Genomic DNA, 22,190 nt, shown 5'->3' with positions numbered 1-22,190 from the left:
GCTTTTTTCTGACTTAGCCTTAAACCCAAGTGCCCATGATCTTAACCTATGATGCTAATTGGAAGAACCCATTAAAAATATCAAAGCAAATAAAATTTATATGATATCACAAAAAATAAAAAATAAATAATGTTGAATAAAATGTATTTATAGTGTACAATCTTTCTTTCCTTTCTTAATATAAGTCACACATATGGTAGTTAGTTCAACCTAGCCTTGTATATATATTTCTCTATTGTAAGAAGTTAAATATATGAATGGGAATTAAGGTTTTCTCTCTCTCTCTCTCTCTTTCAACATGGTATCAGAGCCAAGGGAGAAAACTTTATTCTTTCTAGTTTACCCGTGTAATTAATTCCGGCAATCCATCTAGTGACCGTGTTTCATTCCGGTCACCTTTTCCATCTCCCAAAGCTTTCCGGTCAGCCATATCGTGGTCAGAAAACCCTCATCACAATCAACATTTTTCCGGCAATATTTTTCGGAGACTTTTCCGGCTCTCATTCACAGTCGTCTGGTCATCCTAGTCTCTCCAAGTTCCAGAAGATGGTCCCTCGTTTTTCCACTTTGTTGTCGCTTGCGTGTGAGTCGTGTCAACTTGGGAAACATACTCGTGTCTCATTCCCAAAGCGTTTGAATAATTGGGCAAAGTCTCCTTTTGAACTTGTCCACACTGATATTTGGGGTCCGTGTCGGACCGCGTCTACTTTAGGATTTCAGTATTTTGTCACTTTCATTGATGACTATTCAAGATGTTACTGGATTAATCGTATGCCCTCATCTATATTACATGACCAAATCCCTCATTCCCTCATTTTTCCTACCCAACTTCTTTATTTCCTTCCTCCTCGTGTCTTTGGCTGTACTTGTTTTGTTCATACTCTCACACCTGGACAAGACAAGCTCTCCGCCAAGGCTACGAAATGCATCTTCTTGGGATACTCTCGACTTCAAAAGGGCTATCGTTGTTATTCCCCTGACACTCATCGTTATTTTCTCTCCGCTGATGTCACCTTCTTTGAGGACTCTCCATTCTTCTTATCCTCTGAATCTTTTCCTATTTCTAAAGTATTGCCACTTCCCTATATATCCCCCTCTTTAGATGCGCTCTCTCGTCCTCTTCAGGTTTATCATCGTCGACATCGTGCTGTTGCTCCTCCTCTCTCTTCAGCCGAGGTACCTGATGACTCACCTCCTGTCCCACCGATTTCTCCTACCCCGGCCCTGTCATCTACTGACCATTTGCCTATTGCTCTTCGGAAAGGTAATCGATTTACTCGTAATCCTCATCCTATTTATAATTTTTTGAGCTACCATCGATTATCTTCATCTTATTCTGTCTCTGTCTCTACTATATCCTCTGTTTCTCTTCCTAAGAGCACTAGTGAGGCACTTTCTCATCCTGGGGGCGACAGACAATGGTTGATGAAATGGCTGCTTTGCACTCCAATGGCACATGAGATCTTGTTTCTTTACCTCTTGGTAAATCTACAGTTGGATGTCGTTGGGTCTACACTATTAAAGTTGGTCCTAATGGTCAGGTTGATCGCCTTAAGGCCCGCTTGGTTGCTAAAGGTTATACTCAGATTTATGGTTGTGACTATGGTGACACCTTCTCTCCTGTTGCCAAGATTGCTTCTGTTCGTTTATTTTTCTCCATGGCAACTATGTGTCATTAGCCTCTTTATTAGTTGGATATTAAGAATGCTTTCCTTCATGGTGAACTTCTCGAGGAAGTGTATATGGAGCAACCACCTGGTTTTGTTGCTCAGGGGGAGTCCGGTTTAGTGTGCAAGTTACGCCGCTCTCTATATGGCTTGAAACAGTCTCCTCGGGCATGGTTTGAGCGTTTTAGTTCAGTTGTTCAAGAGTCTGAAATGCTTCGGAGTGAAGCAGATCATTCAGTTTTCTATCATCATAACTCTTCGAGCCAGTGCATCTATTTGGTAGTTTATGTGGATGACATTGTCATTACAGGCAGTGATCGGGAGGGTATCCAAAGACTAAAGCAACACCTTTTCAACCACTTTCAAACCAAAGACTTGGGCAAACTCAAGTACTTTCTGGGACTTGAAATAGCTCAATCCAGTTCAGGTGTGGTTATGTCACAAAGGAAGTATGCCTTAGACATCTTGGAAGAAACAAGTATGTTAGAATGTAAACCTGTTGACACTCCTATAGATCCAAATGTCAAACTTGTACCAGGACAGGGGGAGCCTCTAAGAGATCCTAGGAGATATCGACGACTTGTAGGCAAACTGAACTACTTCACCATCACTCGGCCAGACATCTCTTTTCCTGTGAGTGTGGTTAGTCAATTTCTACAGTCACCATGTGACAACCATTGGGATGCTGTGATCCGCATTCTTCGATATATTAAAGGAACACCATGCCAAGGTATGTTGTATGAAGACAAGGGTCATACCTAAATTGTTGGTTACACAGATGCAGACTGGGCTGGTTCACCCTCAGATAGGCGTTCCACCTCAGGGTATTGTGTTTTTATTGGAGGTAACTTAATATCCTAGAAGAGTAAGAAACAAGATGTAGTGGTCAGATCAAGTGCCGAAACTGAGTATCGAGTTATGGCTTTGGCAACATGTGAACTCATATGGTTGAGGCAACTCCTTCAGGAATTGAGATTTGGAAAAGATGAACAGATAAAGCTAGTCTGTGACAATTAGGCTGCATTACATATTGCATCCAATCCAGTCTTTCATGAAAGGACCAAGCATATTGAAGTTGACTGTCACTTCATTAGAGAGAAGATCGCATCAGGGTGTGTTGCTTCAAGTTTTGTTAATTCAAATGATCAACTAGCAGACATCTTTACTAAATCTCTCAGAGGTCCTAGGATTAAATACATTTGTAATAAGCTTGGTGCATATGACATATATGCTCCAGCTTGAGGGGGAGTGTTGAATATAATGTATTTATAGTGTACAATCTTTCTTTCCTTTCTTAATATAGGTCACATATATGGTAGGTAGTTCAACTTAGCCTTGTATATATATTTCTCTACTGTAAGAAGTTAAATATATGAATGAGAATTAAGGTTTTCTCTCTCTCTCTCTCTTTCAACAAATAAATTACAAGTCTTAGCCCAAGGTTTGGCTAAACCTAAGTTTTGATGATAACAAATAAAGACTTTGATTTAATGTTTAATTTCAAGTGTGATAGAAAAGAAGATCACCTTGGATGAATAATGAAGAAACTATACAACTCAATGATGTAGAGCTAAAGTAGATCAAAGTGCACATCATGAAGAACTCATCAAGATCGAAGATTTATTTTTAGGTCAATTCCATGTAAAACTGGTGTGCACTAAGTTAAGAAGCATGTGATCACTTTGAGGCACCAAAACTCATCCAATTTAAATCAAATTGTTTTAAACCTTTTCAAAATTGTATGAAATATCTTTTCAAATGAAAACCACTTTAAAATTAGGTAATTCATGTCTAAAAGATTTTCAAATCATAAGGAGTTTGTTTAGTTGGTTTTCCCTGAGTTTATTTAATTGGGTGATTGACCAATTGAGGAGGTTTTGGCAAAGGGAGAAAGTAGTGGCTATTGGTCAAGGAAAACCTCTACCAGTCGAGTAATAGGTTGACTAATCACTCAACCATCCAATTGACCTGTAGAATACAAAATGTGTCTACCCACTATTTTCTAATTGAAACTCCTATTTAAAGCTCTCCAAGTGCATTTATGAATGAGTGAGTAATCATTGTTACATCATTTATTGAGCTTTAAAGAGTATTTAAATGCATCCTTCATTAGATTTGCTAATCCATACATAATGAACCTTAATCCTAGTTTTTATTGTATCCTTGAGCTTTAGCAAACTAGGAGGATTACTGGTGAGGTTTCATTCTTGTAACCTTGAAAAAGTTTGTATCAAGTGCGAGATATCACTTGAGAGAAATTGTTAAGACCCATTGGAGTCAAAGAATCAAAGTGTAAGAAGTTTTAAAGGCTTTGAATTGAAAGTTGATAGTGGAGCCCTTGGCTTGGGATTGAAGTTAGAGGAGAGTGGATGTAGACGGGTTGTGTCAAACCACATTAAACGGAGCTTGCATCTCTCTTACCCTCTTTCTCCTAATTTTATTTATTAATATTAGTGCTATTTGCATTTAAATTTGTTAAAATTTATTTAAAGAGACTGATTGATACCCAATTCAAACCACACCCAACCAAACCCAACACCCCACCCCCCTCTCTTTCCTCCCCCTCTTCTCTCTTGAGTGATTACCTAGGTTTGCTAATTAAATTGACTTCACAACAGGGACTTTGAAGTTACTTTCTTGAATAAGATGTTATTCTCTTATGTGAAATGACATCCTTGATTTTAAACAAAAGCCATAAAACTTCTACTCCATCCTGTTCCATACTAATTAGGTAGTCTATGTGAAGTTGTTTTCATCATTCTACTCTATCTTGGTCCATACTAATTGCTAAGCCTTATAACACCATGTCTTTCCTCAAACTATCAAAACGCATTCTTTTAGTCTCCCAAGGGGGAGTAACTTTTGTAGGAACCATATGACTACATATTGATAAAACCCATCTCAAGCTACTGTAATCTTGCATTAAACTGATATTGCCTCTAATTTCTCTATTTCTCAAAAACACACTAAATCATTTCTACAAATTGAAAAGATAAGAGAAGGAGACATCCTTCCACAATATTCAAATCTAATCAACCTAAGAGAAAAAACTCCTAAAAAGAGAAACAATACAAGCTGTAAATTGAGGTTACAACTTAGGGAGAAAAAAATCGCCAATGAAAGACACAAAATATTTTGCTCATTTTTGGCTAAAAGATCCACCATTTCATGGCTAAGCAAAGAACCCAGTAAAAGGAACAACCCAATTTTGTGGTAATATTAAAAATTTGGTAGAACCACTCATCAAACCTCGATGAGCCTATTTCCTAAGGATTCATCCATGAAATGGGAACAACGGAATCTCCCTCAACTACAAGATTGGAAAGGCCTGAAGCTTTAGCCTACAAATAGCCCTCTAGGATGGTTAGAATCACAGTCCCAATAGTGGAACTCTAATCTGCAGGTTTAGACTAGGTCTTTATCACAGTACTGCACTGATTTCTAAGCACTCCTTCAGCCCTTAGCCGCCTTGGGATACCCAAGGAACATCCATCAAAGTTTAATTTGACATAACCTGTAGGAAGCAATGACCATACACGAAAAGTCTTCTTAGGCAACCTCTTGGACCTGCATACAAGGTTCCAATTGGTCAAAGGAGTGCCCATGAAGGCTTCATTAATAGAGGCCCAAAGAGAGGAAGAAAAGTAAAACAAGTTCTAACAAAATATACTGTCCTTCAAATATCCCAAAAAATCCTCACAGTTCTTTTTTGCCATATAGCCCAAATCAAATTGAGGCTTGCAATGTTTCATAGGACCTTGATCCTAGGCCGACCCCCCAAAAACCCTAAAAGAAATTATCAACTCATTTAATCTCAAAAAGGATGAATAATCTGTGCCACAGGCACATGACAATTGGACAATGAAGGCATTTGCTTGTAGAGCATATCATTGGTATTAACCTTCTTAAGGATCATATTTACTCCTTCCTAAACATGTCCAATCTTTCCTCTATAACTGGTACAAAAGGTAGGGCCCAACATTGTTCGCTTGACCTAAATTGTGATAGGCAATTCACTTGGCGTAGTTCTCATTTTTCACATGCTCTCCATCACACTTCCATTGATTGTGTATATATGATAATTGTTTTGACTCTAGAGACAGTTGTTGTTTCTTTAAGGACCCTATCCCAAGCTTTTTTAAAAATAAATAAATAAATACCTTATTTCTTCTTCTATCCAAACATTTCATTAATTGATATAGCTTCAACAGTGATCTACCTGCCATGGCACCAAACTAATTATATGATTAACATGTTTCATATTTTAGTATTTGATTCAGCACTCTCTCCTTTAGTTTTCACAGTATGAATCAAACATTTCATGTATTGCATTTATTCATATATGTGCCTATGTATGTATATGTGTTCTCTATGAAAAATGACATCAAAATTCATTGCAATTTGAACTAAAATGAAGAAAAATGAGTTATTCTTCAGGAAGTATAAGACACCAAATAATGGTCTCTAAGAATGTGATGCAACACACAATCATTATTAGTTTCTATTTTTAGTTTCCTACATAATTAGTTTCTATTTTAAATTCATCATTAGTTTCTATTTTCTACATTATCAGTTTCTATTTTAGGTTCATTATTAGTTTCCTATTTTAAGTTTCCTATTTCAATTATTTCTTTTATTTTTGCATTACAAACATTATTTAAAGACTTCTTGTAATTGTTAGGAGTTGAATATAATTTTTCAGAATTATTCCATAATTTTCAGATCCTATTGTGATCTTTGTGTTTGTTCTTGAGTGTTTTTTTGTTTCGTTTCAAAACAAACCTTCCGCTGCCCCAAAATTGGTATCAGAGCAAGAATTTTTACCTCGATCTGATGGCTAGCGATGGTTCTAGTGGAAAACGAACCATCAACAACAAACGGTTCGAAATTAAGCAACGACTCAACAAGATCGACGAAACTCCTTGCAACCTCACACAAATGGTGACCGTGTTGATTGTTGAAGGGAAATGCGAACCCATGGAGTGACGACTAGACCAGTGTGGTGACTAGCAAGAGGATGGCTACGATGACCAACGTCGATCATAGATCGGGCCAGAAATCGATGGCAAAGGAGTGATTCATGCAGGTCCAACCGCAAATCGCAATTTTCGCGAGCCCCTTCCATTACGAGTGTTTGAGCGTCAGAATCAAGGAGCTCTTAGGCGGCGTAATGACGACAACCTCTGGCGAGGGGTTTTTGATGAACAAAATGAGTTTTGTCCACCTTTTCAAGATGGTGATGATTTTCAACTTCCACAGTGGAGGAATATTCAACAAAGGTAGCAATGGAGGTTGAGTTATTCATCTAGAGAAGAAGATGATTTTTGTTTCAATTATCAGGCTAACAATCGAAGTCAAAATAACCAAGAGTTTAAGATAAAGATGGATTTACCAAGTTTCAACGATCGACTACACATTGAAGATTTTTTTGATTGGGTCCATATTGTAGAAAACTTTTTTTACTATTTGAATATTTTAGAAAAAAATCAAGTAAAGCTCGTGGAATATAAGTTGAAAGACGAATCTTCTATATGGTGGGAACAACTTCAATATAATCGTCAATGACAAGAAAAACGTGTTCATACTTGGCCTAAGATGAAATGGTTATTACAGGGGTGATTTCTCCCTCCCGATTATGAACAATTTTTATACCAACAATATCAAAATTGTCGACAAGCCAACCGGACTGTGAACGAATACACGGAGGAATTTCATCAATTAAATGCCTAAGTTAATTTTGTTGAGAGAGAGAGAAAGAAGAAAGACCTTAATTCTCATTAATGTAATAATCTACTTACAATTGAGAAATATATATATATACAAGGCTAGGAGTCCTAACTACCATACATGTATCCTATATTAACAAGGAAAGGTTATATACTATAAATACATTATATTCAACACTCCCCCTCAAGCTGGAGCATATACGTCATATGCACCAAGCTTGTTACAAATATATTTAATCCTAGGACCTCTGAGAGATTTAGTGAAGATGTCAGCTAGTTGATCATTTGAATTAACAAAACTTGTAGCAACACATCCTGATGCGATCTTCTCTCTAATGAAATGACAGTCAACTTCAATATGTTTGGTCCTTTCATGAAAGACTGGATTGGATGCAATATGTAATGCGGCCTGGTTATCACATATGAGTTTCATCTGTTCATCCTTTCCAAATCTCAACTCTAGAAGAAGATGTCTCAACCATATGAGTTCACATGTTGCCAAAGCCATAGCTCGATACTCGGCTTCAGCGCTAGATCTGGCCACTACATCTTGTTTCTTACTCTTCCAAGATATTAGATTACCTCCAATAAAAACACAGTACCCTGAAGTGGAACGTCTATCTGTGGGTGAGCCAGCCCAATCTGCATCTGTGTAACCAACAACCTGAGTATGACCTCTGTTCTCGTACAACACACCTTGGCCTGGTGTACTTTTGATATATCGAAGAATGCGGATTACAGCATCCCAATGGCTATCACATGGTGACTGTAGGAATTGACTAACAACACTCACAGGAAAAGAAATGTCTGGACGAGTAATGGTGAGATAGTTCAATTTACCTACGAGCCGTCGATATCTCCCGGGGTCTCCTAAAGGCTCCCCCTGTCCTGGTACAAGTTTGACATTCGGATCCATAGGTGTGTCTACCGGTTTACAGTCTAACATACCAGTTTCTTCCAGGATGTCTAAAGCATACTTCCTTTGGGAAAGGACCACAGCAGAACTGGATTGAGCTATCTCAATTCCCAAGAAATACTTGAGTTTCCCCAAGTCTTTGGTCTGAAAGTGGGTAAAAAGGTGTTGCTTTAGTTTCTGAATACCATCTTGATCACTGCCTGTAATGACGATGTCGTCCACATAAACAACCAGATAAATACACTGCCCCAAAGAGTTATGATGATAGAAAACTGAATGGTCTGCTGTACTGCGAAGCATGCCAAACTCTTGAACAACAGAACTAAAACGGCTAAACCATGCTCGAGGAGATTGTTTCAAGCCATATAGAGAATGGCGTAACCTGCATACTAAACCAGACTCCCCCTGAGCAACAAAACCAGGAGGTTGCTCCATATAAACTTCCTCGGCAAGATCACCATGAAGGAAGGCATTTTTAATATCCAATTGATAAAGAGGCCAAGAACACATGGCAGCCATGGAGAGAAGCAGACGAACAGAAGCAATCTTGGCAACCGGAGAGAATGTGTCACCATAATCAGAACCATAAACCTGAGTATAGCCTTTAGCAACTAAGCGGGCCTTAAGGCGATCAACCTGACCATCAGGACCAACCTTAACTGCGTAAACCCAACGACAACCAACGGTAGATTTACCCGAGGGTAAAACAACAAGATCCCAAGTGCCATTAGAGTGCAGAGCAGCCATTTCATCCACCATTGCCTGTCGCCAGCCTGGATGGGAAAGAGCTTCATGGGTGCTCTTTGGAAGAGAAACAGAGGATATAGCAGAAACAAAAGCAGAATAGGGTGAAGATAATCGATGATAACTCAAAAAATTGTAAATAGGATGAGGATTACGAGTAGAGCGAGTACCTTTCCGAACAGCAATGGGTAAGTCATTAGGAGAAGGCAGAGCCAGGGTAGGTGAAGCCGAAGGGATAGGAAGTGAGTCAGCAGGTGCCTCAGCAAAAGGGAGAGGAGCAACGACACGAGGGCGACGATGATAAACCTGAAGTGGCCGAGGAGGCATAGCATCAGGTGGGGAGACAATGGGAATAGGCAAGACTTCAGAAACAGGAAGAGACTCAGAAGTGGTGGAAAAGAATGGTGAGTCCTCAAAGAAGGTGACATCAGCGGAGATAAAGTATCGATGAGTCTCAAGGGAATAACAACGATAACCCTTCTGAAGTCTAGAGTATCCCAAGAAGAGACACTTCATGGCTTTGGCGGAAAGCTTGTCCTGTCCAGGAGTGAGAATATGAACAAAGCAAGTACAACCAAAGACACGAGGAGGAAGGAAATAAAGTGGTTGGTCAGGGAAGAGAAGGGAGTGAGGAATCTGATCATGTAAGACAGAGGAGGGCATACGATTAATCAAATAACAAGCGGTAAGAACAGCGTCCCCCCAAAAACGAAAAGGAACATTGCTATGGAGGAGGAGAGTACGAGCTGTCTCAACAAGATGTCGATTCTTGCGTTCAGCTACCCCATTTTGTTGAGGAGTATGAGCACAAGAAGACTGATGAAGAATCCCATGATGAGACATAAACGAAGTAAATGGGGCTGAAAAATATTCCCTGGCATTGTCACTGCGTAACACACGAATAGAAACATTGAACTGGGTTTGGATTTCAGCATAAAATTTCTGGAAAATAGAGAATAACTCAGCTCGATTTTTCATTAAAAATAACCAAGTACATCGAGAATAATCATCAATGAAAGTGACAAAATACTGAAATCCTAAAGTAGATGCAGTCCGACAAGGACCCCAAACATCAGTGTGGACAAGCTCAAAAGGAGACTTTGCCCGATTATTCAAACGCTTTGGGAACGAGACACGAGTATGTTTCCCAAGCTGACATGACTCACACGGAAGCGACGATAAAGTGGAAAAACGAGGGACCATCTTCTGGAACTTGGAGAGACTAGGGTGGCCCAGACGATTGTGAATGAGGAGAGGAGCATCAGTGGAAATGCAAACTGCAGGAGATGAATCCGAGGTGAGGTGATAGAGGCCTTGAGACTCACGTCCTATGCCAATCGTCTTCCCCGTACTCCGGTCCTGCAAGGTCACAAATTTATCAGAAAAGGTAATAGAGCAATTAAGAGTACGAGTGATTTTGCTGATGGAAATAAGATTAAAAGGACATTCAGGAGTATAAAGGACAGAAGTGAGAGGTAGAGAAGGCAGAGGAAGGGCCAAACCAATACCTTTAGCCACAGTTTGAGAACCATTAGCTAAGGTAACATTAGGTAAAGCAGAGGTAGTAGTAATAGAGGAGAAAAATCCTTATTACCAGATAAGTGATCAGAAGCTCCAGAATCTAGAATCCAGGGTCCAAGAGAAGATGTGTGGGTAAGGCAGGCAGAGGCATTACCAGGCTGGGCAACAGAGGCAACAGAAGCCTGAGATGCGGAAGAGCTCGGAGCTTGAGGCAGCGGAGAATCAGAGGACTGGGCCACATGGGCAGTGCGAGGAGGTCGTCCATGTAACTGATAGCAACGATCGCGAGTGTGGCCAAGTTTATTGCAATAGGTGCAATGAGGACGTTGACCTCTACCTCGGGTACCACTACGGCCTCCTCGAGAGTTAGTTTGAGAAACTAACACAGAAGAATCTGAAGTGCTATCAAATGGCAAAGTCTGAGTGGAGGAGATACGGAGGAGGCGAGCAAACACATCATCCAAGGACGGAACTGATGAACTACCAAGAATCTGATCGCGGACAGGCTCAAGATCCGGACGGAGGCCAATAAGAGTAAGAACCATGAAGAACTTGTCAAGCTGTGTTTGTTGAGCCCCAACATCAGGAGTAAGAGGCATCACAGTCAAGAACTCCTCCTTAAGAGAGGCAATCTGGCCAATATAAGTAGATAGATCCAAGTCCTGTTGGCTGAGATGGACAATTGCAGAAGCCACCTTATAAAGACGCTGGATATCATTCGTATATAATCCTTTGGCCTGAGTCCAAAATTTAAAACAAGTTTTGTAGGCCCGAAGATGAAGAAGAATCTTGGGATCAACCGATTGCCATAATACACTACATAACTGTGCATCTATCTTCCTCCACTGTACGCGGTCAACCTCAGGGATATCTGCCTCCTGTGTAATCAAGTGATCCTCATATCCTTGACCCATAAACCAAAGTTCAACAGACGCAGACCAGGAAAGATAATTGTCACTGCCAACCAATTTCTCCGAAGTAATCATAGGAGATCCAGATATAACAGCGGAAAAAATGGAATTTTTAGTAGTCATATCTACTTATCTGAAGAATGAAGTATGTTTGGATCGAAGAGAGCCCTAATACGGCTTCAGATTGCGGCGTGGCACCACCGAAAAAGGGAGACGGCCTCAGATCGCGGCGTGGTACCACCAGAAAGGTAGAAGAACACTTCCCAAGGCACGTGCAGGGATTGGAGTGGAGAAAAAGTAGTCGGAGCTTCGCCGGAAAGGCTGTTTGGAGGGCCGACGGAGACAAAAATCCCCAAAAGAGGTATGTGCAGGGCTCGGATGGGAGAACCAGGGAGGTAGGGAGGCTGGTCGGCGTCAGGCGAAGCTGGAGGAGGAGGCGCGTCGCCGGAAAAGGCCTCACGCGCCCTCACGCGCCGGCGCGTGAGATTCAGTCGCCGGCCGGAAATTTGCGCGTGGACGGCGCGTGGATGGGATTTTGGTGCCGGTGCCTTCACAAAAGTTGTAGATCTCCTCCAGGCGCTCCTTCTGGTATAGTCGGTGTCGGAAAAATACGTCGCCGGAAAAGTCCCGGAAAAGCTCGCCGGAAAATTCGCCGGAAAAGTTCGCCGGCGGTGAGTAGTTTCTGTCGACGATCCGAATGACCGGAAAGTATTGGAAGATGGGGAAGGTGACCGGAATGAAACACGGTCACCGGAAGGTTTCCCGGAGTTGATGACACGGGAAACAAGAAAGAATTAGGTTTTCTTCCTTGGCTCTGATACCATGTTGAGAGAGAGAGAAAGAAGAAAGACCTTAATTCTCATTAATGTAATAATCTACTTACAATTGAGAAATATATATATATACAAGGCTAGGAGTCCTAACTACCATACATGTATCCTATATTAACAAGGAAAGGTTATATACTATAAATACATTATATTCAACAAATTTGTTTGAGACGGAGGATCAATTTATTGCTCGTTATATTAGGGGCCTAAAGTTAGTTATTCAAGATCGAATGGCTCTTCAAGGGGTTTGGACCATGACAAATGCAACTAATTTGGTGATGAAAGTAGAAAATCATATCAATAGGTCCACGATGCACACTCACGGTAACTTTTGTCGACCAACCCAAGAAACTTCTTTTGCTCTAAAGGGGTCAACAACTTCAAATAGTTATGATAACAACAATAAAGATGCCCCTTCAACTCAAAATTCGACGCAGAATCAAAGTAGAACTTCAGTTCCTATTCGATCTAATACTCAAGGCCGAAACCAACAGCAACAACAAATCAATAATGACCCTTATGCGCGTCCAAATCTAAGGAAATATTTCTAGTGCAACCAATCAGGCCATCTTTCAAATAATTACCCGAACAGATGATCTGTTAACTTTGTAGAAGAAGGTGGCAGTGAAGAGAAATAGGTTCTTGAAGAAGATATTTACGAGGGTGCTGAGTTTGTAGAAGGAAATATGGGAGAAGAAGTGGCATGCATCATCCAACGACTTTTGTTTATCTTAAAGAAGTCAAACGACTCTCAACGACATAAAATATTCCGGACTCGATGCACTATTTGTAATAAGTGTGCAACGTGATCATTGACAGTGGCAATAGCGAGAATGTTGTTTCCAAGGCTTTGGTGAAAGCACTAAATTTAAAGACTAAGAAACACCCTTCTCCATACAAGATTGCATGGATCAAGAAGGACCCAGAAGTTCAAGTGCTAGAAGTTTGCAAAAGTCCTTTGTCGATCAAGAAGTATTACAAAGACAAGATCGCATATGACATGGTGGATATGGACACTTGTCATATTTTATTAGGAAGGTTGTGGCACTATGATGTTGATGCCACTTATTTATTTTTTTAATCAAAACAAAATATATGTATTAATAGAGAAAAAAGGGATGAGAAGAATGAGAAATCTTCCCTAATAAGTACAAACCAGATAAAAAAAATTAATAAGTACAAACCTGATAAAAAAAAACTAAGTAAACCTTCATTAACCAAGGAAGACTATACAAGAGATACAAAAGGTCGCATGAACGAAAGGCCTATACAAGTAAAATAATCTTGACCCTGTAACCCAACCCTAGGGTGTACATAACTAAAGCCAACTAAGTTGGATTACACTCAAAAGATAGGGTTTTAAAATGTCTATACAGTAAGCCCAGAAAGAAACATGAAAATGGATCTGATCCCACATCATCTTTAGCGTCTTCCAAATGTCCTCGAAAATCTTAGCATTTTTCTCTCTCCACACAATCCATAGGAGAGAGAAAGACGCGATCCTCTAAAGAGTCTTGCCTCTAATAGAATTCCCAAAACACTTAAAGGAGATCACCAACATAACACAAATACTGCTAGGTTGAACCCACTCCATCCAAGCTTGTGAAAAGATTCTATGCCACAATCCCAAAGTAATTGGACAATGTAAGAAAAGATGATCAATCATCTCTCTGCTCCTCCTACAAAGGATGCACCAATCAAGGCTAAGGGCTTTGAAAGGTCTTCTTAACTGTAACATGCCATTGGTATTTATCTTCTTATGAGCCACTAACCAAGCAAAGGCCTTGACCTTAGAGGGGACTTTTGAGTTCCACAAAAAATTAGTTAGGTAGAAAGGAATAGAATTTGAGACACTGGCTAAGGCTAAAAAAAAAAAATTAACTGAGAAAATTCCGGAAGAGGATGGAATCCAAGTTTTCGCATCTGGAACTGAAGGAGTCAAATAAACAAGGGAAAGTAAGGCTTTTAGTCTTTCAAGATCCACAATCTCCTCATCAGTTAGGTTGCGCCTAAATACTAGATTCTAGGACAAAGAAGTGTTATTTTCCAGAATAGCTGAATAGGACGAGTTTTAATGGTGGTGATTTTGAACAGTCTTGGAAATTGTAAACAAAGAGGTTGGTCCTCCCACCAAAGATCTTCCTAAAAACGAATTTTGGTCTCATTAGCTACCACAATACAAATGTGTAGAAAAACTTCGAAAAAAATGAGCAATGGCTTTCCGGGGGCAACAATGTAACCATCTAATTATATTGTTGGCGTCCCATCCATTAGGATATGTCTCATAGATACTCAAGATAACCTAATGCCAAGGGGCAAAACCTTCCTTAGGGTACCTCCAAAGTCACTTCCCTAATAAAGTTTGGTTCCTCAGAGAGATTTTTCCAAACCCTAACCCACTAGACTCCTTAGGCTTACAGACCATGTCCCAATTGACCAAATGATCCCTTTTACCCTCCCTAAAACTTGACCACAAAAAATCTCTTTGTAATTTTTCAATCCTTAAAGCTATGAAAATTGGAACCTTAAAAAGAGAAAGAAAATACTGTGGGATGTGTGACAAACAAAACTAAATAATGGTGATTCTTCCTCCTAAGGACAAAAAGGTTTTTTTTCATCCATCCAACCTCCTAGAGACTATCCAACACTGGATCCCAAAAGGAGAGCGAATTTGGATTCCCTCCCAAAGGGAGACCCAAATACGATAAAGGTCAATTAGAGACTGTACACTCAAGCAAAGAAGCCAACCTTGCGGTTTGGTCTTGACTAATGTTGATTCCCGAGAGAGTGCTCTTATTTAGATTGATCCTTAGCCCTAATAACTGCCCAAACACCAACAGAATTAACTTGAGAGAATGCAACTCTTCAAAGGATGCTCCAAAAAAATATGGTGCTATCCGCAAATTGTAAATGAGACACTTGGATCCTATTTATGCCCACTAGAAACCTCTCAAATAAACCTCTCTCCTCCGCTCTCACAATCAATCTACTTAAAACATCAGCCACCAAGGTGAAAAGAAAAAAGGAAAGGGGATTGTAAATGATGCCACTTATAAGAGTCGAAATAATACTTTTGTTTTTTGGTGGTTTGACAAGAAGATTGTTTTGATGTCACGGTCTCAATCATCAAAAAACAATTCGATTACTAAGAAAGATAAGCTGCTATTCACCAACATAACAAGCCTAGATTTCTTTAAGCAAGTCAAGGATCCAAATTTTGTTGTAGCATTGGTGGTTAAGGGCCAATCTGAAGCAACTATTAATATCCCCACCAAGGTTCAAGAGGTACTTGCTGATTTTCCTGATTTATCTCTTAATGAATTACCTAATGAGTTACCTCCTATGCGAAATATTCAACACCATATCGACTTAGTACCTAGCACTAGTTTGCCTAACTTGCCACATTATCGTATGAGCCCAACTGAGCATGAAGAGTTGCAGCAACAACTTAACAAGTTGCTTGATAAAGGCTTGATTCGTGAGAGCTTAAGTCTTTGTGCAGTCCCAGCTTTACTCACCCCAAAGAAGGACGGTAGTTGGCGCATGTGTGTGGACAATCGCACTATCAACAAAATAACGGTCAAGTATCATTTTCCTATCCCACATCTTAATAACATGCTTGACAAGTTAGAAGGTGTTGTGGTGTTTACCAAACTTGATTTACGAGGTGACTATCACCAGATTCGTATTCGACCAGGAAATGAGTGGAAGATGACTTTCAAGACTAAAGATGGCCTTTATGAATAGCTAGTGATGCCAATTTGGGCTATCACATGCGCTAAGCACTTTCATGCGGTTGATGAACCAGGTTCTTCGTCCATTTATTGGAAAATTTGTGGTGGTTTGTTTTGATGATATTCTCATCTATAGTAAGAACATGGAAGAGCACTTATCACATTTCAGGGAAGTTCTTTTAGCCTTACAAGCTAATAAATTATATATCAATCTTAAGAAGTGTAGCTTTATGACTAGCCATCTTCTATTCCTTGGATTTATAGTGGGAAAGAATGGTATTCAAGTTGATGAGACGAAGATGAAGGCAATTCGGGAATGGCCAGCTCTTAAAACTGTGCATGAAATGCAAAGTTTCCACAGTTTAACTACTTTTTACAAGTGTTTTATTCGAGGATTTAGCACAATCGGCCATTACCGATTGTTTGAAGAAAGACCAGTTCCAATGGGGTAAAGCACAAAAGACAACTTTGAATCAATAAAAGCAAAGTTATGCACTACGCCAATGTTCGCACTCCCCAATTTTGAGAAAGTGTTTGAGGTTGAATGTGATGCATCGGTTCTGGGAATTGGGGTTGTCTTATCTCAAGAGGGTCACCCAATGGGATTTTTTAGTGAAAAGGTTAGTGAGCCTTGACAAAAGTGGTCCACCTACGAGTCTTCAATTTTATGCAATTGTTCAAGCCTTAAAGCATTGGGAGCATTATTTGTTTCATCAAGAGTTTGTGCTATTTACGGATCATCAAGCTTTAAAGTTCATCAATTCTCAAAAGACAATGAATCGAATGCATGCTCGATGGATTGCCTTTTTACAGAAGTTCACTTTTGTTATCAAACATAAGTCTAGCCAACAGAATAAAGTAGTCGATGCATTGAGTTGACGAGCCTTTTTACTAGCTACAATTAGTACCAAGGTGGTGGGGTTTGATTATTTGAAGATACTTATGCTGTTGATGAGGATTTTGGTGGCATATGGGAGCGATGCAACAATAAGGAGTTTGTTACTAACATCCTTATTCAAGATGGATTTTTATTTTGAGGTACACAATTATGTATCCCTCATTCCTCTTTACATGAACATTTAATTAGAGAATTGCATGTTGGTGGACTAGGAGGACATGTTGGCTAGGATAAAACAATCAGCTTGGTAGATGAGAGATTTTATTGGTCCCAACTTAAACGGGATGTTGGGCGTTTCATTCAGCGTTGCCTAGTGTGTCAGAAAGTTAAGGGACGAGTTCAAAATACTGGTCTTTATACTCCTTTACCTGTTCCAAAGACAATTTGGCAAGATTTAACTATGGATTTTGTTCTTAGCCTCCCAAGAACTCAACGTGGAGTTGATTCAGTTTTGGTTGTAGTTGACCAATTTTCTAAGATGGTTCACTTTCTTCCTTGTAAAAAGACTTCGAATACTTCTTATGTGGCCAATTTATTTTTCCGTGAAATTGTTCACCTGCATGGCGTTCTTCGTTCCATAACTTCAAATAGGGATGTGAAATTCCTTAGTCATTTTTGGAGAACTCTAGGGAAATTGTTTGACACTTCTTTGAAGTATAGTAGCACGAGCTATCCCCAGACTGAGGTGGCTAATCACACTCTTGGCAATATGATACAATCTGTTAGTGGAGATAAATCGAAGCAATAGGATGTTGCCCTTCCACAAATTGAGTTTGCTTTTAATAGTATGCCTAATCGTTCTACCAAGAAGACTCCTTTTGAAGTTGTCTACACTAGTGTTCCAAGGCATATAGTGGATTTTATTCGTCTTCCCCTTTCTCATGATGTCAATCCTAACGCAGAGAAGTTTGCAGAGTGTATTCAACAGATTCATCAAGAAGTGAAGAAGAATTTAGAAAAGGTTAATATTCATTACAAAACTGTTGTAGACCAACATCGGAACCTTAAGTTGTTCAATGAAGGTGACCTAGTGATGGTCCATCTCCGTAAAAATCATTTTCCTACTGGCACGTACAATAATGCTTACAAGTTTGGTCCTTTCCGAGTCCTTCAGAAGATTGGAGATAATGCTTACAAGATTGATCTTCTAGCTGATATGAACATTTCCAATACTTTCAACGTTGTTGATGTCTTTGAATACTTTCCCTCATATGAGTTTTCTTTGCAGCCACAAAACTTGAGGATGAGTTTTCTTCAAGTGGAGGGGATTGATGCAACACACAATCATCATCAGTTTCTATTTTTAGTTTCTTATATAATTAGTTTATATTTTAAGTTCATCATTAGTTTCCTACATCATTAGTTTCTATTTTAGGTTAGTTTCTATTTTCTACATCATGAGTTTCTATTTTAGATTCATCATTAGTTTCCTACATCATTAGTTTCTATTTTAGGTTAGTTTCTATTTTCTACATCATGAGTTTCTATTTTAGATTCATCATTAGTTTCCTATTTTAAGTTTCTTATTTTAGTTATTTCCTTTATTTTTGCATTACAAACATTATTTAAAAACTTATTATAATTGTTAGGAAATATAATTTTTCAGAATTATTCCCTAATTTTCAGCTCCTATTGTGATCTTTGTGTTTGTTCTTTAATTTTATTTTATTTTTGTTTCATTTCAAAACAAACCTTTCGTTGCACCAGAATGAAGAAAGAGAAAACAAAACCATAAAGATACACAAACCCTCTCAAGGAGGCATAAACTCCTCTACGAACACCTTTAGCCCAGAACCCCCTGGTTTACCCAAAGAGTGAGCTAACTAATTAGCTGAGTGAGGAATCCACCTGAAGGAGCAACCCAACTCAGCAGACAAGACATTTTCTGCAATAAAGACTCCTTCATTCCTATATTCCTTGGATCCTATAATTCCTCTTCCAAATAACTACTTTTGAGACTCTGTATACATGCATGCATAAAAAGCAGAGACAAGAAATTCTGTCAAAATGTACAAAACCTGATCAATACCAACAAGCTGAATATTAACTGTTCCAGTGCATAAGCAAAACAAGCTCTGCAACACAGGAAAGTGACAAAAATGTACAAGCAAGCGCTATAATAGCATAGAGAGAATCCAGCAAAGGAATTAGAAAAACACAGCCATTTCACTGTTGAAAAGTGAGATATATGTTAGTTTGTGGCCAAGGGAATAAGGAAATAAAACCCAAATTTGATGACAACTGCATTTTTATCCAATGCAAATACAGTATACCTATATATTATAATGTTACTAACACCAAGCATAAATGTTTTCTGATATTCATCTGAAGAGGTAAATATACAAATCTGGGCATATCATAATCAGAAAATTACCTCATTATGCCGCACAGGAAGCTCATCATACTCAGAAGCACCAGATAGAATATGAAGGAAAACCTGAGATACAGATCCTTTTCAATGAAAAACAGTCTGAAGGAAAACAGAAAAAATAAAAAATAAAGAGGATTAAATTAACAATACGTTGGAACAGTTACTTACTTCAAGTGATGTATCAGGGCCTATGTTAGAACCAAACATTGACACAGTCATGTAGCTAAGGTAATACTGAGATGCTATTGAACCCAACATCATAGGCTCGACATTATCTTCATTCATCTGGATGCATCCACTGTCTTCCAGATCCTCGAAAGTGTTTTGCACTAACCTGCCAAAAATATGGACAAAGAAGATAGAACTGCCATCAAAAGGAAAGAAACTTTCCTAACAGAAGAACTTCCATGGAATCAGTATGGCAATATTACCGTGACAAGTATGAACTTAGAATCTCAGGATCTGTATCATCTAAGCCATAATAAGCTGGGTTAACCATCTGTCACATGGATTTGTTGCTCAGAACTTTTAAAGAAGACAAAGAACAAGAACTTCTTTTGGAATAAGTGTAAAATCATCAATACTTGGGCATATTTTGTCATGTAAGATTCTATAGGAATAGAAGAAGAAACACAATTTGAGAAGACCAATAATTTTCTAGATGTTGCAGTGTCAAATACAAAATCTTTCACTTTTCTCATGTATGACAGCATTTTTCTTACTAGTCTGCGAAATAAATAAGTCCAGGTGAGATAGTGCATGGCGTCCTCTTTATGACAAATTGTTCCAGAAACTATCTCTGCATTGATGTGATCATGAAAGTGCTCCCTCAGACTACTCTCAACTGGAAACGGTTCATAAAGGAACTGCAAATAGAAAAGATCACAAGTTGTTCCAGAAAGTTTAGCAACAAATATCGCTCAATGATCATGCATTTCTTTTATTATAATAACAACAAAACTTTATTTCATTGACCTTTTTATAAAAGCTCTTTTTAGGTTCATGAACAAGAATGACTGCTTTCCCATGTTGGTCATATTGTGGTCGGCCTGCACGCCCCATCATTTGCAAGATATCTGTGATAGGAAAGTCAACATATCTTTTGGCCTTTCCATCATAAAACTCTGTTCCCTGGATGAGAAATAGAAGTTATGTTAAAACAATGTTAGTCACAAGGTGTCAAAGGAGATCCTGCAAAGTAACAGATTCTCATAGAAAAACCAATTTAAATATATATCTATCCACTTGATTTAAGATCTAGATAACATTACATCCAAATTTCAAAAGAAAAATAGTTGACTTAAGCCAGTACCTGAACTGAGTTACCCTTAGTAGTTGATGTGATAAGACCGGTTTCAAAATAAAAAGTCAACTGAGGGTTATTTATGTTTTAAAAGGTAAAATATCCATAAGCTGATACATAATAAGGTAATTACAGCCAACTTCTACAGTAGGCTCCCTTTCCATAAGATGTTCACAAGAACTAGGGTGGTAAATAATGTGTTCTGTCAACTTCCAGTCCAGTTAATTGATTTAGAGGGTGGGTGTTTGATAAAGCAACTTAATGACTTTATATGAATTAATAACTTAATTTAAGTCATTAACTAAATTAAATATGTTTGGAAAAATAACTTATTGTCATAAGTTAGAGTTAAAAATAACTTTAAGTATTAAGTCAAAATAATTAACTTATTATGAATCTTAAATCTCTTTTGCCCTAATTTCCCACATTTAGTGAGAGCCTCTTATAGATCTATAAGACTATAACTCCACATTTATACCTCATTTTTTATAATAAATAATTATTTTATGCATCTACAAGACTTTTAATATGGATGTTTAACAAATAAATTTATTCCTTGAGATTAAAGAAAGTAAATATTAGTTAAAATTAACAAGAGTAAATATGAAAATTTGATGATTTAGAAAAAAATTTAACTTTAGAAAAAAAAAAATTTATACTTCCAATAAAAATCAAGTAATAATTACTTAACCTAAGTCAAGAAAAAGGTGTAATTAGTTTGTTATGTTCTCAAAACCATTTACTAAAGAAAATGCAGGAAAAGAAAAAGAATTTACTCACCCCTCTTCAGGAGTTCATACCAACATTAACAGCTATAAATATATACATATATATATAAGCATACAATATATAGCTTTGCCTCACCTTGATTATAACTAGATGAGCTGGAAGGTTTACACCCCAGGCTAGTGTGCTAGTACAAACCAAGACCTATCAATATATAGAGGTGAAAATGCCTTGTCAATAAAATGAGTGAGAACATACCTTCATTTTTTAAGGTTTGTCTTCTCCAAATAAAAATTACTAAACAGGTGACAAGGAAGAACCTGAATCTTGTTGTTTGAAAAAAGTTCCTCAACCAGAGATCTGTCTTTGTCATTTAATCCTGCATGGTGTAGGCCAATGCCAAATTGCAAGGTGTGCCTTAGGTTCTGATCAGTAACCTGAGAAAGAACCATCTGTAGTGCTTCTTCTGGAATGCTCAGAAATTGCCTTGGGTGTTCATCTGAAGCTGCAAACTTCAATTACATAAAAAGAAAAAACAAGAACTGTAAGTCTCAACAGTGACAGAACAATTTATTTTCCTAACAGGTTGTTTGATGTCACCTGAATAAGATCTAGTGCAGTAAGCCTTGTCTGGCGACGAGATGAAACAAATATAAGAACTGGTTTCATAGGAGAATGGGTGCAAATGGCAGCATATGCTGGTTTATTCATGCTATTCATCCTTGGGCAGTAAAATTTACCAGGGTATCCCTGTTCATGAAAAGTGACATTAGAGTGACAACACAACAGTTGTAAATACAAGATCTTCAACCAAATCAACCATACCCAGAGGTAGTAATTAGA

General features: G+C 38.4%; 1 protein-coding gene across 2 annotated transcripts in view; it reads right to left on the bottom strand.

Annotated features, from left to right (window-relative positions):
- LOC117904976 (DExH-box ATP-dependent RNA helicase DExH14) overlaps nucleotides 1–22,190 on the bottom strand; it is a 76,020-nt gene that overhangs the window by 6,972 nt on the left and 46,858 nt on the right. For both annotated transcript variants that reach the window (XM_034817816.1, XM_034817817.1), the window contains 8 exons: nucleotides 21,948–22,097; nucleotides 21,668–21,859; nucleotides 21,486–21,551; nucleotides 20,294–20,449; nucleotides 20,041–20,184; nucleotides 19,750–19,817; nucleotides 19,487–19,652; nucleotides 19,322–19,384 (listed from right to left, as the gene is read on the bottom strand). In XM_034817816.1, the coding sequence (XP_034673707.1) occupies nucleotides 19,322–19,384; nucleotides 19,487–19,652; nucleotides 19,750–19,817; nucleotides 20,041–20,184; nucleotides 20,294–20,449; nucleotides 21,486–21,551; nucleotides 21,668–21,859; nucleotides 21,948–22,097 (1,005 nt within the window). The remainder of the gene's footprint in view (nucleotides 1–19,321; nucleotides 19,385–19,486; nucleotides 19,653–19,749; nucleotides 19,818–20,040; nucleotides 20,185–20,293; nucleotides 20,450–21,485; nucleotides 21,552–21,667; nucleotides 21,860–21,947; nucleotides 22,098–22,190) is intronic.

This window comes from Vitis riparia, chromosome 17, assembly GCF_004353265.1.
Source record: "Vitis riparia cultivar Riparia Gloire de Montpellier isolate 1030 chromosome 17, EGFV_Vit.rip_1.0, whole genome shotgun sequence".
Classification (NCBI taxonomy): Eukaryota; Viridiplantae; Streptophyta; class Magnoliopsida; order Vitales; family Vitaceae; genus Vitis; species Vitis riparia.
This window is presented reverse-complemented; position numbering and strand designations above follow the sequence as displayed.